At 46.0% G+C, this 16,295-nt stretch overlaps 1 protein-coding gene across 2 annotated transcripts in view; it reads left to right on the top strand.

The window, feature by feature from the left end:
• The first annotated feature begins 187 nt into the window (after positions 1–187).
• Dntt (DNA nucleotidylexotransferase) overlaps positions 188–16,295 on the top strand; it is a 31,884-nt gene continuing 15,776 nt past the window's right edge. The window contains 6 exon segments of one of the 2 annotated variants that reach the window (NM_001012461.1): positions 188–407; positions 10,190–10,364; positions 11,309–11,437; positions 12,098–12,268; positions 14,322–14,393; positions 15,873–15,996. In NM_001012461.1, the coding sequence (NP_001012479.1) occupies positions 205–407; positions 10,190–10,364; positions 11,309–11,437; positions 12,098–12,268; positions 14,322–14,393; positions 15,873–15,996 (874 nt within the window). In that variant the 5' untranslated portion in view covers positions 188–204. 2 annotated transcript variants of the gene reach the window in all.

A 16,295-nucleotide genomic window follows, 5' to 3' on the forward strand; every position in this document is an offset into this window, starting at 1 on the left:
AAACCAAAGTTCACTATTCTTCCAGTCAAGAGCTCCATCTTGGGAAGAGGACCTGATCAGAGTCAGACATTGCTTCAGCAGGAAGTTGTCACCCCAGGGTGGCACCCACCTCTGAAGCAGAGTCTACTGGTGGGATGTCATCAGAGCCCTTATTCAGGAGAAACACCACTTGACGGTGTAGACAGGGCCCGACAGTCTGCTTCCATGGATCCGCTGCAAGCAGTCCACCTGGGTCCTCGGAAGAAGAGACCGAGGCAGACGGGCGCCTCAGGGGCCTCCACACCTCACGACATCCGATTTCGAGACTTGGTCCTCTTCATTTTGGAGAAGAAGATGGGAACAACTCGAAGAGCCTTCCTCATGGAGCTGGCCCGAAGGAAAGGGTTCAGGGTGGAAAATGAGCTCAGGTAGGACAGCCCTGGTCACTTTGCAAGCATTCAGGAACCCTGGGGACATCTCCATGGGACCCAAGGGGCCAGTTGGCTATGGGATACAAGATGAGTGGGGGCTAAATGAGATTATATAGAAACTAATTGGTACCAAAAGATATTATTTTTTAAAAAAAAATAGGGGTCCCCATGACTGACTTTGAGTTGAAGTACCCAGGGGTGATAACAAGAAAACAAGTCAGAAAACTTCACATTGGGACCACTCCATTCCATTCAGTACCAAACTGAACCGACGCCATCCGGTTCAATTTTTTAAATTGCTACTTTGGAGCAGGGAGCGTGGTCCGGTTGTTTGGCTCTGACGTACACACACCTGCTGTGCTAAGGGTCTGTGGTGGGCCTGGCTGACACGGCTAACCACAGGTACTTTCAGTGGCCTTGGTGATGGTTTTCCAAAGAGTGGTCCAATTCGGGAAGAGATGCTGGTTAAAGATGTTTATCTAGGGGTGACAGATGGCACCCCAGGGGGAGAGAGGCATTGAAGCTGCCATTTGGACTAGACAGAGTGGCCCAGTAAGCACCAGCTATCACTGGTTTTCTGATCATTCTATACACTCACCACCTTGAATCCATCAAGAGAATCAAAGTGATTCAGAAAGTCCCAGTAAAGGCCTTGATGTACACGGTGGCTACAGGTAGAAGTGTTGGGGTTCCTGTGGGAGTGTGGGGGATCCACTCAGTTCACTGCCTGCAACTGTGAGGGTTTGAAGGGGGTGCTGAATGAACGATGTCAGAGATGACATGACTTTATACTTTTTGGATTTTAAGTCTTTGAATTTAGAAGAAAATTGCCAAACGCTTCTTGCTGATGAAACGCTGGCTTTGAAGCATTGCGGAGAAACATTGCCGAGGTCCATACTCACGACTGTCACATTCCCCATGCCCAGCTGAGGGCACATTTGATCTTTTGTTTAAACGTCCCGTCAAAGATCCCCGAGGTTCCGGGCATCTCTCTTTTCTGAGTGTTTGCCATGTGGTCTCCTATTTTTGGTTGTAAATCATTACAGCCACTAATTTCTTAATTTCATCCCCTAATGCTCTCTTCACACGATCCAGTATTCCAACTCGTTTTTGTTCATAACTAATCTGTCAGACTTCCATACAGCGTTAGCTTTAAAAGAGAAAGATTAGATAGGTAGAGAGGGGATAACGCAGGAAAGGTGTTCAAAGAGAAATTTAAAAGCAGAAATCAAGAGTTTTAGCAGCTCTGCAAAGGAACTGAGCAGGGACCAGTCAGGAAAGCAAGAGCTGTCAGGCCGGTACCACTTACTCAGAAAGCTCTCTGGTCAAAGGTCCAAGCTTCTGGCGAAGGCTCACTGACCAATGGAGCAAACCGGCTGAGGCAAGTGTTTGGGGGTGATGATCAGGAAGCGAGTAACTTTGTCGGCAAGGTGAGTCAGAGCGGTGCCCCAGCTGCCAGCTGAACTATGCCAGCTGTTCCGGAGACAAAGGAAATGGGAGAGCAAGCCGCTGCCTTGCCCACAATGGAGCAAGTTCTCAGGCTGAGAGCACGGACACATTCCACACACGTGTGTGCTGTAGAGGAAAATGAACCACAGGAAGCAGAAGCCGCGGTGCTAACAGAATTTCTGTGCCCAGATACAGAGTCATTAATTACTGCAAGGAGAACCTTTGGGCTTCACCTCCTGGCGCTAGTCCTTTCCAGACCCGCAGTTCTACACAGCCCCCTTTCTCCCCCTAACCGCCGCATCCAGATCAATGGTCTATCTGACATGATGCTGAGGTGAGAGGAAGGAGGTCAGAATCCTTTGATAAACTTCACCATAGTACAAGTGTGAGTCTGGTTAATTAGTTAGACCCACTGACCTGTACAGCCAAACCAAAGAAGGTTGTTTCTGCACCATATAAACTAGGTCAGAAACAAGCAGAACAAACACAGGAAGGCAGCCCATGAAACGCTATAAACAGTTATCCGGTGGGGGAGGGTAAATGCTCATATTTTCTGTGTTTTCCAATTTTTTTTACAACAGACCTACTTTTGCTCGTTTATTTGTTTGTTGAGACAGGGTCTCTCTAGATATCCTCACTGCCCTAGAACTCACAATGTAGACCACACTGGCCTCGAACTCACAGAGTTCCTCCTGCCTCTGTTTCCAAAGTACCTCCATCCCTGGTCTTTGACATGGATTTTTAAAAACAAATATTGAGCCTACGAGATGGCTCAGTGAGTAAGTGTGTTTGTTACAACCCGAGTTCCATCCTTGGGAGCCGCATAGAGGGAAAGAAAGAAGCAGTTCCCAGAGTCATCTTCTGACTTCTCCACATACACCAGAAATAAATGTTTAAAAAAGTCTTTTAGTTTGGGGCAGAAGAGATGGCTCAATGGATAAGAACACCGATTGTTCTTACAAAGGACCCAGGTTTGATCACCAGCACCCACAGGGCAGCTCTCAACCATCTGTAACTCGAGTTCCAGGAGATTGGATGCCTCCATGTGCAGTGGGCCTCCAAGTGGTACACCCAGGAGAGAGAGAGAGAGAGAGAGAGAGAGAGAGAGAGAGAGAGAGAGAGAGAGAGAGAGAGAGGGAGATTCCAAGGGCAGGCACAATGGCTGAGCAGGTGAAGTCACTTGCTGTACAATCCTGACCCCTAGATTCGACCCTTGGAACCCCAGTAAAGGAGGAAGGAAAGCAACTCCACAGAGCTGATTTCTGACCTCCACATGTGCACCATGTCATATGTTAATGTGCATGTACATATACAGTGATATTAATGATGATTAATTAAAAGGAAAAATGTCAGGGGTACTGATTAACAGTAATGGCTACACTTCTTTTTTTTTTTTTTTTTTGGTTCTTTTTTTTGGAGCTGGGGACCGAACCCAGGGCCTTGCGCTTCCTAGGTAAGCGCTCTACCACTGAGCTAAATCCCCAGCCCCGCTACACTTCTTTCTTAGCTTGTAAGATTCAAAACCTAAGGCAGAGAATGCTAGTCTCTGGAACAGGCTAACGTCTATAGCTCCTGAATGCTTGTGGCTGCCAAGAGGATCAGTCTTGGCTCCTTCCTTACCTGAGATCCTCTCTGAACTCTCTGGATTGATTCTGTCCTCTCCAAAAAGAATGTGTCACTTTGAGTGGAATTCCCAGTTATTCTGTGTGCTATAGGAATCTGGTTCCTAAAACATGAAAGAGAAGAGATGCTAAGTCCCTTGGGTAGTTTCGAACATCAAAGAACAGGATATTGAATTTATTCTGTCACCAGCACCCTAGACTTTAGCGTACGTTGCTAATATCAACTCACCTAATACAGGCTTAACAAAGGAGTCAACATCTCCTGTTTTCCACTCCCTGATTGCATCCTGAGTTCCCACGGAGTGAGATCCTTGAAAGCTTTCATCTGTCATCTACCCTTCTCTATAAATACTTTGCTAACTTCCCGTGTGTCTTGAAACAAACCACGGTAGCCAAGGCAGAAGGATGTGCAGTTTAGGATGGCGTTCCCTCTTTCTATCTATCCAAGAGCTTCATACTTGCTAACATTGCTCAGGTCGTTGCAAACGCACCAGAGGACAGCATTGTCCTGCCAAGTCCCTCAGAGCTTGCCTGCAAGGGAAGATGCCGTCTTTGCTGAAATCAAGAGTCACCCTCATAGCATCACAAAGGCCTCTGGATGCCTGCTTTGCACAATAGAGATGGAGGTCTGGAAAAACAAAGTGGAAGAAGACATAAGCCTTGCAAGCAAAGAGTTTATAATGAGAGAGGGGAATCAGGGACTGTATCTTGAGGGCCATAATCCTGATTTCTTTTCTTTCTTTTTTAAAAAATATTTCTTCATATATATATATATGTGTGTGTGTGTGTGTGTGTGTGTGTGTGTGTGTGTGCATATGAAGGTATGTGACATATATGAATGCATGCATATACTTATGTATGTATGTGGACCACATGGTGCAATGCCTTCATATACCAGAAGAGGGCGCTGGATGCTCCGGAACTGGTTTTACAGATGGTTGCGATTCACGTCACAAATCAGCTCTGGGAATCGAACCTGGATACTCTGCAAGAGCAGCAAATGCTCTTAACCACGGAGCCAACTCTCCACCCCTTGGTTTCTTTTCTTGTTCCTATAAAGCATGCTGGCAAAAGCAACTTAAGGAAGAAAGGGATTCGAGCTCACCGTCTTCAGGCTATCATCATATCCAGGAAGCACAGCGGCAAGAGCTTGAGAGGCCTGGTCCCCTCACACATGACCAGGCACAGAGAGCAATAAATGTCATGTGACTGCAGACAGAATGTGACCCCAACGGAGCTTTAGCCTCCACAACTCATTCCTTTCCAACAGCTTGTGACGGGTGTGTGTTATCTAACCTGGCTGCCTCTGCACCCCATCTGTTCGCTGTTTGCCCTTTGCAATGTGACTCCCCTTCACTCATTACCTCAGAACATTTGCCTTCAAAGCCCATGGGGATCTCAAGGTAATAAAACCCCACATTCTCTATTTCAAAAATTATGAGCTTCAAGTTAATGAGAAGTTTTATAATCCCGTTAAAGGTGGTTAAAGAATCAGGTGAGATCCTGGCCAGGGCTGGAATTGAAAGCAGTCTCTGCCGATGCTGCTGTGTGTAGATTAGAACCAACCTCAGCTGCCTTGCACCAAGGGTTCTAAAGCACAGTGGTTGCTCAGAGAACTGGCAGAGCTGGGGTTGGGGTGGGTTAAGCCGGCTTCTTTAAGCAGCTCAGTTTAACGACAAGTATGGCTATAGTCATTGCTTACAAAATATCCATGACTCCTCCCAGGCTACAAGACCATCCATAAGGGATAAAACTCACCCTGGAAAGGGTGGTGGATAACAGTGGCTGCCTCTCTTCCTCATGTAAGGCTTCTTTAATTGTATGGAGTGAAGCACTGCCAGCCAGGAAGAGAAGGCGAGAGCAGGCAGAGTGGTATATGAGAAAAATACTCAGAGCTGAGATCTGTGAGTTAATTCCATAACACGCAGTTTTTGAACACCTGAGACCCACCCAACAATGCTAGCAATACTTTGAATTTCTGCATGAAGTTATACTTGTCATATATTCTAGTTAACATATAATAACTTCATGTATCTATGGGGTACAGAATAATAATTGAATACACATATGCGGCATGTAAGGATAAAATTCTTCCTGTCTCTTTATAGCTCTATCATTTCTGTGTGTCTGGAGCCACCATGCACCTCCTTCCTGGGTCTCCATGATGTAAACAATTTGCTATTGTGTTCTCTCTCCCTTTCTCTCTCCCTCCCTCCCTCCCACCTTCCCTCTGTCTCTCTCTCCTCTCTCTCTCTCTCTCTCTCTCTCTCTCTCCTGCTCGTGTGTGTGTGTGTGTGTGTGTGTGTGTGTGTTTCAGGAGGGTGAGCATTACACCTTATTCCTCTTAAATGTATTTTGGCTGCCCACCTCATATGGCTGACGTGAAGACTAAGTTTTACACACACACCCCACACATAGTAGTGTGTCATATTTGCGAATGGTGTAGGGACTGTACAGCATGCTCTTCGTGCACCCATTTTGTTGCCTCCCAGGAGCTCCTCCACCCCTGGCCATTCCCAAAGCCCATGTCAGAGGTCGGGCTTTACCTAGAGGCAGATGAGATCAGGGGCTGCAGGGCAAAGCCAGGTAGTGAGAATGCTTGATGGAGGCAGCATTGCTTGCAAGATGGACCTTAGGGATTCTGCACTCATCTCTGGGGCAAAACCCAGAGAGCCCAGAGCAGTTGGCAGCCTGCCTCCCTGCAGCTCTTCTGTCTTGGTGTGCAGTTACAGCAGATATTTTTAGATTCGGGATAGCTCTAACTTCCTGCAGTCTTGTAGTCCAGGCATTCAACATAAAATAGGAAGACAAAAATTATACCCAAGGGGGCTTGCTGGGCAGATATGCTACAGAGAGTTTCTTCATATCTCTGCCCCTTGGAGGAACTGTTTGCTTTTCGGTATAGCACCCGCTCAGATATTCCTCCTCTTTCTTGTTGGCCTGGCGTCCGTTCAGATAACTTCTGTGAGAGGGTGGAAGGGAACTGAGCAGGGAAGTCCTCTGTTCTGGAACAAGCTCAGAGTCACAGATGGTGAACTCAGGCTATTCAAGCTCATAGGCTTTGGGTTAAGACAGATCTGAGATCAAATGTTCACCCTGCGGTTATTAGCAGGGAAGGGTTTTAATGTCTCCCAAGGCTCTCTCCTCACTGCTATGTGGGTCTGTGTGATGGTTTGTATATGCTTGACCCAGGGAGTGGCACTACTGGGATGTGTGGCCTTCTTGGAATAGGTGTGTCATTGTGGGCATGAGTTTAAGATCTTCACCCTAGCTGCCTGGAAGTCAGTCTTCCACCAGCAACCTTCCAATAAAGATGTAGAACTCTCAGCTCTGCCTACACCATGCCTGCCTGGATGCTGCCATGCTCCTGCCTTGATGATAACGGACTGAATCTCTGAACCTGTAAGCCAGCCCCAAATATACGTGGTCCTTTATAAGACTTGCCTTGGTCATGGTTTCTGTTCACAGCAGTAGAACCCTAAGATAGTCTGATAATACTTGCTTATCAGCATTATCAATAATTAAATGTATGACATCTAAAGTGTTTAATATTTAATACTAGTCCCTGGTATATGGCAATGCTTCCTTACTCTTGATAGTTTCAATATTGAAGAAGCACTTGGAGCCAAGACTAATCCACGTGTTCCCAAAGAGTCAGATAATGGTCACTGTGCATCAGTAAGGAATTGTCAGTGGACCACACTGGAGGGGAGCAAGTTGCCATGTGATACTGTCCAGTGAGGCTCAGGATTGAACATGAAGAAGTGTTTAGTCAGAGGGAATCATCTGCAGGTGGCCAGTGACAGCCACCAACCCGACCGTGATTGTCACTGATTTTTCTCATTTCTCTTGCTTGCTTGTATGGAAGACTTGCTGTCTGATGTAGCCCTTACTTTAGAACATCTCATTTTAACACTTTAAAAAATTATTTATTTATTCTATGTAGATGGGTACGCTGCCTTTCATGTACACCAGAAAAGGGCATCAGATCCCATTACAGACAATTGTGAGCCACCGTGTGGTTGCTGGGAATTGAACTCAGGACCTTTAGGAAGAGCAGCCAGTGCTCTTAACCACTGAGTCATCTCCCCGGTCCCTCATTTTAATACTTAGTCTTGTTTCTTCTTTGAAAAATGTGGCAGGCTTGAATTCTGCCGATATTCTCTAGCTCGAGTCGCCAATCAAGAATTTATCCCACGACTCAACTGTAACTAGAAAGAGGAAATACTCCTCATGTTGCAGTCACTGTTGCAATGTGAGAGGCCCCCACAGAGGCTCATATGTCTGAATGCTGGGTCCCAGCTGGTGCCACTGTTTGCGAACTTTGTGGAACCTTTAAGAGGTATGAACTTACTAGTGGAAGTGGGTCCCTTGGGGTGGGCCTTCAGGGACCTTTTGACAAGTTTACATGTATATAATACATTTTGGGTGTTTTCATTCCTCACCTTACTTCCGCTCCCTCCCCATCCTGGTGAAAACCTTCTTGTTGCCAACAAGTTCTTCTCTGACTCTCAAGTCTTTATGTGTGACTGACTGACTGCTGGGTTCTACTTCCTGTCCATCTTGGCTTCCAGATTGTCACCATCTGGCTTCGTGCTCTTGCATGTGCTCCCACTTGGGTGAAAGGCACCTTTTGGAAATACACAGCCTAGTAAACCTACCCCATAGTTGGGGGGATAGGGAAGGTCCTTGTTTTGATTTTGTTTTGCTAGTTGTACAAACAGGAATTGAAAGCTTCAACCCCAGCCTTCCTCCATATGATGCGAGTCATCACCCACAAAGCTGTTTAGAGATGTAGGAAGGGTGTGTGGCTCCCATCCACGGTGTGAGCTGGGGCCTGCTTACGAGGTACCAGGAAGTCCCAGGAAAAGAGCAGAGCATGCTGGGGCATGGTAGGGAGGGTGCCTGAGGAGACTTGGGGGTTGAGCATCAGGATCTTGACAGTTTTCTGAGTTCATACAAAATTCCATTACTATAAGAGTATTAGTGTTTATTTAATGACATTACAACAAATTGTGATATATCATTACACACACACACACACACACACACACACACACACACACACACGCACACACGCACACACACAAACTTTCCCAGAGGTCTGGAAAGACTAAAGCTTCCTCTACGAACTGACTAGTCCTTTTGCTGTTGCCTTAACGTTTCGATGTTAAGGACCTTTCAAAGAGTCTATTACAAAGAGGTTTTGGAATTATGTGGCCCTAAGCCAGGGATGCATTTACCTGTTTTGCCTTGGCCCCTACAAAATGCTGTCTGATCTCAATTCATTTCTGTTATCCAAGTGGTCTCAGGTCCAACCTCCAGCCTGTCTTGCGGCACCACCCTGGAGTCTGACCTGTCAATCACATATTTTCGTTTTGGTCTCTCTCCAGAAACACAGCACACCAGGAACAGCTTCAGCTCCTTGTCTCCCCTTCTCAGCTAAAGAGATTCAGCTTTCCTCTTTGACAGCAGGGCCACTACTTCACTGTGATGCTCTTGTGCAAGATACAGCTTCCCCCTTCACCTTTTCCAGGGTGCTCTTGTGAGCTGCCCATCTACTTCTCCTTTGTGTTCTCTTCACATGTACCAGGAATCAGTCTGCTGTGCCCCACACATCTGCATGCCACCGCTCTGCCTTCCAAAGCACTGTGGGGATCAGGTTGGCTTTTTAAAAACGACACAGTGGGGCTGGAGAGATGGCTCAGCAGTTAAGAGCACCCGACTGCTCTTCCAGAGGTCCTGAGTTCAATTCCCAGCAACCACATGGTGGCTCACAACTATCTGTAATGGGATCCGGTGCCCTCTTCTGGTGTATCTGAAGACAGCTACAGTGTACTTGTATATAATAAATGAATAAATCTTAAAAAAAGGGGGGGGAACATTAAAAAAAATAAAAACGACACAGTAACACTACTAGTTCTCTGGTTACAAAAGCCTTGTCCCAGCTCCTGAGCAAGACATTTAAGATCCGTACCACTGCTGGCTCAGCCATTTCTACAACTAACACAACCCTTCCCAGCCCACCTCTACAACCCTCTCCTGTCCCCTCACTGCTGGTTCCTTTCTTTTAGGACATTTCCCATTGGCTTCTCAGCTCATCCAAGAGTGTTTTTTTCCTCTAAACCCCATTCAGATCTCACCCTGGTCTCTTGTCTTTTAGGAATGTCTCCTGTAGGCTAAGATGCAGAAATGCCCCCTTTCTTCTGTGCCATGAGTGAGGAGTGAGCTCTCCTTGTCTTTGAACTACTCGGCCCCCAGGGCATCATCTGAGACATTTTGCTCTAGCACCCCCAACTGATGCAGACAGACGGGCGTGTGCACACTTACACCTATTTCACTTCGCATTTTGAGTTTTCGGATCACATTGAAAACTCGGGTTTCATCAGACAAATCTGAAAACTCCTGGGTTCAAGTCTTCCATGAGCAAAAACTGCCTGCACCGTGCCAGGCACAACCTTAAGGGCAGCTTCCTCCTCCATCTTCCTTACACTTCTATTTTACATGATATTACTCATATCACTTTTCCCTCATCCATCCCGGGATGCGGTCCACTGCTGCTTCTGGGGTGGTTTCTTTGTGTGACGATCCACGGTCAGGCACACTGTGTGTCTTGTCGTTAATCAGCCGGGACTCTCAGCAACCTTTAGGAGAGCAGGTCTCATTCTGGAAACTCCTTTGACTGATGACTTTGCCTTCCATTTCCAGTGACTCTGTCACCCACATCGTGGCAGAGAACAACTCGGGATCCGACGTCCTGGAGTGGCTCCAGCTACAGAACATCAAAGCCAGCTCTGAGTTCGAACTCTTGGACATCTCCTGGCTGATTGAATGCATGGGAGCCGGGAAACCGGTGGAGATGGCGGGGAGACATCAGCTCGTTGTGAGTGTCTCCTTTGCTGGATGGGCACTGGCACGGACGTCAGAATCCAGACTTGGGTCGAATAGTCTTTTCTCATAGAGTCCTCTTAGCTCTGTTGGGCCTCCATTTGCTCCTCTGTTAGATAACAGTAATGCCCACCTCCTGAGATGTTGTGGAAATTGAAGTGACATGAACATAAATTGTGCACAGTGCTGACATATTAATAGATGGAAATTATTTTCTTAAAAAACAATAATTTTTAGTTTTGTGTGTGTGTATGTGTGTGTGTATGTGCACGTCTCTGTGTGTCTGCGTCTGTGTATATGTGTTTGCACATGTGTGCAGCTGTCCACAGAGGCCAGAAGACAGCAGATCTCATGGAGCAGGTTGTGAGCCACTCAGGTCTTTGGCAAGAGCAGCACTCACTCTTCACCACTGGCCCATCTCTCCAGCCCCATAACGAGAACTATTTTTATGAACACAGAGATATTTCAGAATATCAGTCTTGAAATTTAGAAAAGCCAGAAGGAGTTTCTTTTTCGCTCACTCTGATAATTCATGAAAAAAGTTAAAGACTATGGTTTCTTAAATCCAAATCCCTTGCTAATAATGCTAGAGTCTCTGGGAAAGGGGTTTAGATGATCTGTAATTAAATAAAGGAAACAAATGAAATGAAATCTCATTGCTGGTTCTTTTTCATTATTGTGATTTCAAAAATATATATCCTGTGCCTACATGAGATGTCACAATGAAATTCATCTGGTGTAATTAATATAATAAGAACAATCATGCATGTCTGATTATACACTAGCCAGGTAGGTTCTTAGGTCCTCTGTGATTTCACTCTCTTCCAGAGATAATCGTCATAAATTGTCCTAAAGTAAACGTTTTCTTTATATTTGAGTAAATATTTCATATGTACACTTGCTAATTAACTGTCACTCAAAATGGACGCTTTTGTGTAGGTGAGAAGAAACCCTTCCCTGAGTCCTGTCCCAGGCTCCCAGACCGTTCCGCCACCTCCCATGCAGAAGATCTCCCAGTACGCTTGTCAGCGGAGAACCACATTGAACAATCACAACCAACTATTCACGGTAATGAGGTTTTCTCAAAACCCAGGCCAAAGGGGTGCTTGAGGCTTCTTTCCATGAGTCTCTAAGGTAAATTACGATTTTTTTCTGGAAATCTGAGAATGCTTCTCCATGCTTACCTGCCTAACCTGACCTTTGGTGCTTCGTCAAGTGGGTCCCCACTATTACCACATAGGCTCCCTGCTGCCCAGGGGGCAGGGTTCACCAGAGGAACAGCAGTAGAGTATCAAGCACGGGACTTCTCATCTCTAACTTTCAAGCTGCATCTGTGAGGAAGAGCCGGAAATGGGTGGCAGCCACTGGGCCCACTGAACCACAGCTGCATTGTCTGCTACGTGCGTCACCTTAAATAACCCTGGCTCTGGGTCTGTGTGATGAACATGGTCTTCATTTCACAAGCACCAGCTGCATTTTCTGTCTAGGCTGAGACCTGAATGTCTAGGGATCGTGACAGAACCCTGGCTACAGACTGGCCCAGAAGATAGGAAAGGGTTATACCCAACCCAGCCATGACTGCTGCCACACCATCTTTTCAGTTCAGCGACAGTGTCCCACAGGGGAGAATGCAAAAATTTACTCCATTAGTAAAGGGGACAGGCAGGACTTACGAGTGACTCTCATGAGCAGACCTGCTGACCTGGTTTTATTATTTTTTTTTTTTAGGATGCGTTTGATATCCTGGCTGAAAATTATGAGTTTAGAGAGAATGAAGTTTCTTGTCTGCCATTCATGCGAGCTGCCTCTGTACTGAAATCTCTGTCCTTCCCCATCGTCAGCATGAAAGACATAGAGGGAATTCCTTGCCTAGGGGACAAGGTGAAGTGTGTCATAGAGGTAAGGGAGAAGTGGAATTTGCTACGCCTCCCAAGAGGTGGAGGAGAGACAGAACAGAGCACATGAGTATGGGATCTCTCCTCTTATTTATCTATAGGTGGATCCACACAGTGCAGAGAGAGATATATGGGTGTAGACATGTAAATCCATACCCCCAACATGATCCCAGTAGGGTGTGTTTCTCAGAGAGTGATTTTTACTAGCAGTGAAAGACTCAAGCCTTAGATCTCAGGGCAGCAGAAGGCTCTGCTTTCTACCCCAGGCTCAGCCTCCCTTGGCTCTTCCTGTCCAGCATAGAGTGATGTTCAATGGGCTGACTCCAGGTCCATATGTTCTGGGGAGAGACTGAGCAGTCGTTACATGTTTGGCAACATTTAAGGATTTCCCAACAAGGCACATTTGTAATCTAGTAGCAAGTTTCGATCCAATCAAATGCAAGGTACATTATTCTAGAAAAATATCCCAGCTCAAGACAACAGAGACTAGACCTCCTAAGGGCTTGATAATGACCTGCTTTTCAGTGGGCCAACAATTAACCTGGTGGTTGGAAAAGCTCTCTTATTTCTACAACTTGAATCAACCGGAAAGAAAATTACCAGGACTATTTGAACAACGCTTGTCAGTAAATATCTTGTCTCAGAGTCTCTAGATTCAGATTTTTTTTTTAACTTGAGTATTTCTTATATACATTTCGAGTGTTATTCCCTTTCCCGGTTTCTGGGCAAACATCCCCCTAATCCCTCCCCCTCCCCTTCTCCATGGGTGTTTCCCTCCCCATCCTTCCCCCATTGCCGCCCTCCCCCCAACAGTCTAGTTCACTGGGGGTTCAGTCTTAGCAGGACCCAGGGCTTCCCCTTCCACTGGTGCTCTTACTAGGATATTCATTGCTACCTATGAGGTCAGAGTCCAGGGTCAGTCTATGTATAGTCTTTAGGTAGTGGCTTAGTCCCTGGAAGCTCTGGTTGCTTGGCATTGTTGTACATATGGGGTCTCGAGCCCCTTCAAGCTCTTCCAGTTCTTTCTCTGATTCCTTCAACGGGGGTCCTATTCTCAGTTCAGTGGTTTGCTGCTGGCATTCGCCTCTGTGTTTGCTGTATTCTGGCTGTGTCTCTCAGGAGCGATCTACATCCGGCTCCTGTCGGTCTGCACTTCTTTGCTTCATCCATCTTGTCTAATTGGATGGCTGTATATGTATGGGCCACATGTGGGGCAGGCTCTGAATGGGTGTTCCTTCTGTGTCTGTTTTAATCTTTGCCTCTCTATTCCCTGCCAAGGGTATTCTTGTTCCCCTTTTAAAGAAGGAGTGAAGCATTCACATTTTGATCATCCGTCTTGAGTTTCATTTGTTCTAGGCATCTAGGGTAATTCAAGCATTTGGGCTAATAGCCACTTATCAATGAGTGCATACCATGTGTGTTTTTCTGTGATTGGGTTACCTCACTCAGGATGATATTTTCCAGTTCCAACCATTTGCCTACGAATTTCATAAAGTCATTGTTTTTGATAGCTGAGTAATATTCCATTGTGTAGATGTACCACATTTTCTGTATCCATTCCTCTGTTGAAGGGCATCTGGGTTCTTTCCATTTTCTGGCTATTATAAATAAGGCTGATATGAACATAGTGGAGCACGTGTCTCTTTTATATGTTGAGGCATCTTTTGGGTATATGCCCAAGAGAGGTATAGCTGGATCCTCAGGCAGTTCAATGTCCAATTTTCTGAGGAACCTCCAGACTGATTTCCAGAATGGTTTTACCAGTCTGAAATCCCACCAACAATGGAGGAGTGTTCCTCTTTCTCCGCATCCTCGCCAGCTAGATTCAGATCTTTATCCTTCTGTGTCCTTGTCCAAGATGATAAAGGTCTTGGATCTATGGTAAACTAAGATTTCTTTTTTCCAAGATTACAGGGAAATTCTTGCTTTCTCCAGATCAGCCAGGGGAAATCCTCAAGTTTCAGGAGAAACCAGAAGTCAGGGCTGTATGTTTGAGACTGGCACTTCAATTATACAGGGGACATAACTCAAAACCTTCTGTTCAACTCTCCTTGCAGGGAATTATTGAAGATGGAGAAAGTTCTGAAGTGAAAGCTGTGTTAAATGATGAGCGATATAAATCCTTCAAAGTAAGCGATTGTGCATTTGTATACTAGGGAGTGGGTTTTTATCTATCCTGCTGTCTGCTGTGGCTGATTGTACAACTCAGGCTGCCACACCAAAATGCCACAGACTGAACTGTATTTTCTGCCAGTTCTGGAAGCAGAAAGTTTAGGTCAAGTTTCTGGGTAAAGATTCTGTGGAGGACTCTCTGTGGTTGACAGTGGCCAGCCACCCTTTCACTGTGCCTCAGATAGAGATGGACAAATGCTTGCTCTCAGCTACCTTTCTTATTCTTACATTATTGTATTAAGCATGACTCCTAGCCTAGGGAATGGTACCTCCCACAGTGGGCTTTCTACATCAACCAACAGTCAAGCCATCCACCACAGACATGTCCACAGACCAAGCTAATATAGATAACTCCTCATTAAGACTCTTCCCGGGAATTCTAAATTGTGTCAAGTTGACAAGCTAAAACTAACCAGTACACCCCCACAAAGACTCCATGTGCAAAGACTTACCTATCACACGGAGATCATCTACCGAGAATCTGTCACTCATGGTTACAAATGTCAAAGGGACACAAGGATTGAAACAGAGCAAATGGGGAGGGTCCTGACGCACAAACTCGTGTCTGAAAAGCCCTCATTGTTCCTTTATTTCTGGGACTTAGGGTTTTCCACCTTCCAATTTTTAATTACCTTAGAGTTTCTGGCACTCTGGCCAGCTCCTTCAGTTCATAAGTGATACAAGGTCTAACATACGGCCAGAACAGGAGCCAGGCTCAGAGTACAGCAAACTCTACAGAGTACAGTATAAAAAAAGTGTATTTTGCCGTTACTCTCTTGTAGATAGGGTGATTTGCTGAGTCTCTGTGAGCTTCCTTCCATCAAAGGTGGGGGTCAGGACTTCATGTAAAAGCTTGAACAAGCCGAGGATAGCCAGAGAGGCAGCTTCTCAAACAGTCTGGGTAGGAACAGGCAGTCTGTCTCCTTCCACACATGTCTGACCGTCTCTCACTTCTGTCTCATTTTGTGACACTTTGATTATGCAAGGATCCTCCAGAAACAAAAAGCCTCAGAAAGTTACCATCCCCAGGCTCAAGAGAGAACTCACTAAAGTGCAGAGAACCTGAGTAAGAACCCCAGAACCAAGATAAAAAGCTGTGTGTGGTAGTGTGCCTTTTAAATCCAAGCACTGAGGCAGTAGACACAGGCAGCTCCCTGGGGTTCACTGGCCAAGCATCCCAGCCTGAGGTTGACTTCTGGTCTCCAAATGCACAATTTTGTATGCTTATGCATATCTTTGCAAGTACACACACACACACACAAACACACACACACACACACACACACACACACACACACTCACTCACTACCCATTCCCTTGATGTTTTCAAGAGAAAGTGGGCCAAAGATTTGCTGACCTGAAACTTTGGAAAGCGTCACTCTGTTGTCATAGCAATGATTTGGGGGATTAACAACCTGCCTTTCCCTCCTCTTCAGCTCTTTACATCTGTGTTTGGCGTGGGACTGAAGACAGCTGAGAAATGGTTCAGGATGGGGTTCAGAACTCTCAGCAAAATAAAGTCAGACAAAAGCCTGAGGTTCACACACATGCAGAAAGCAGGTAACGGTCTCTGGGAAAGTCACGGGTCACCCTGGGCTTGTCAGGGGTCAAGTGACATGGAAATCACTTTTACTTGCTCCAGACTTGGGAGTCAGGTAAATCTTGGCTCCAGCACTTGTCACTGAGTGATCTTGAGTAAGCTAGTTAAAACCTTGAGCCTTTCTCACCTCACTGATGAACCTGAGATAACCGGGGAATACATCAGCTCGCACAAAACCCTGAGAACGTGAGAACAAGGCTTTTCCTGGGCTGCTGTGATTCCCTTTATCCAGACGTTAAAGCAGAGTGGGCACTGTCCT

The sequence above is a fragment of the Rattus norvegicus genome, chromosome 1, assembly GCF_036323735.1.
Source record: "Rattus norvegicus strain BN/NHsdMcwi chromosome 1, GRCr8, whole genome shotgun sequence".
Lineage (NCBI taxonomy): Eukaryota > Metazoa > Chordata > Mammalia > Rodentia > Muridae > Rattus > Rattus norvegicus.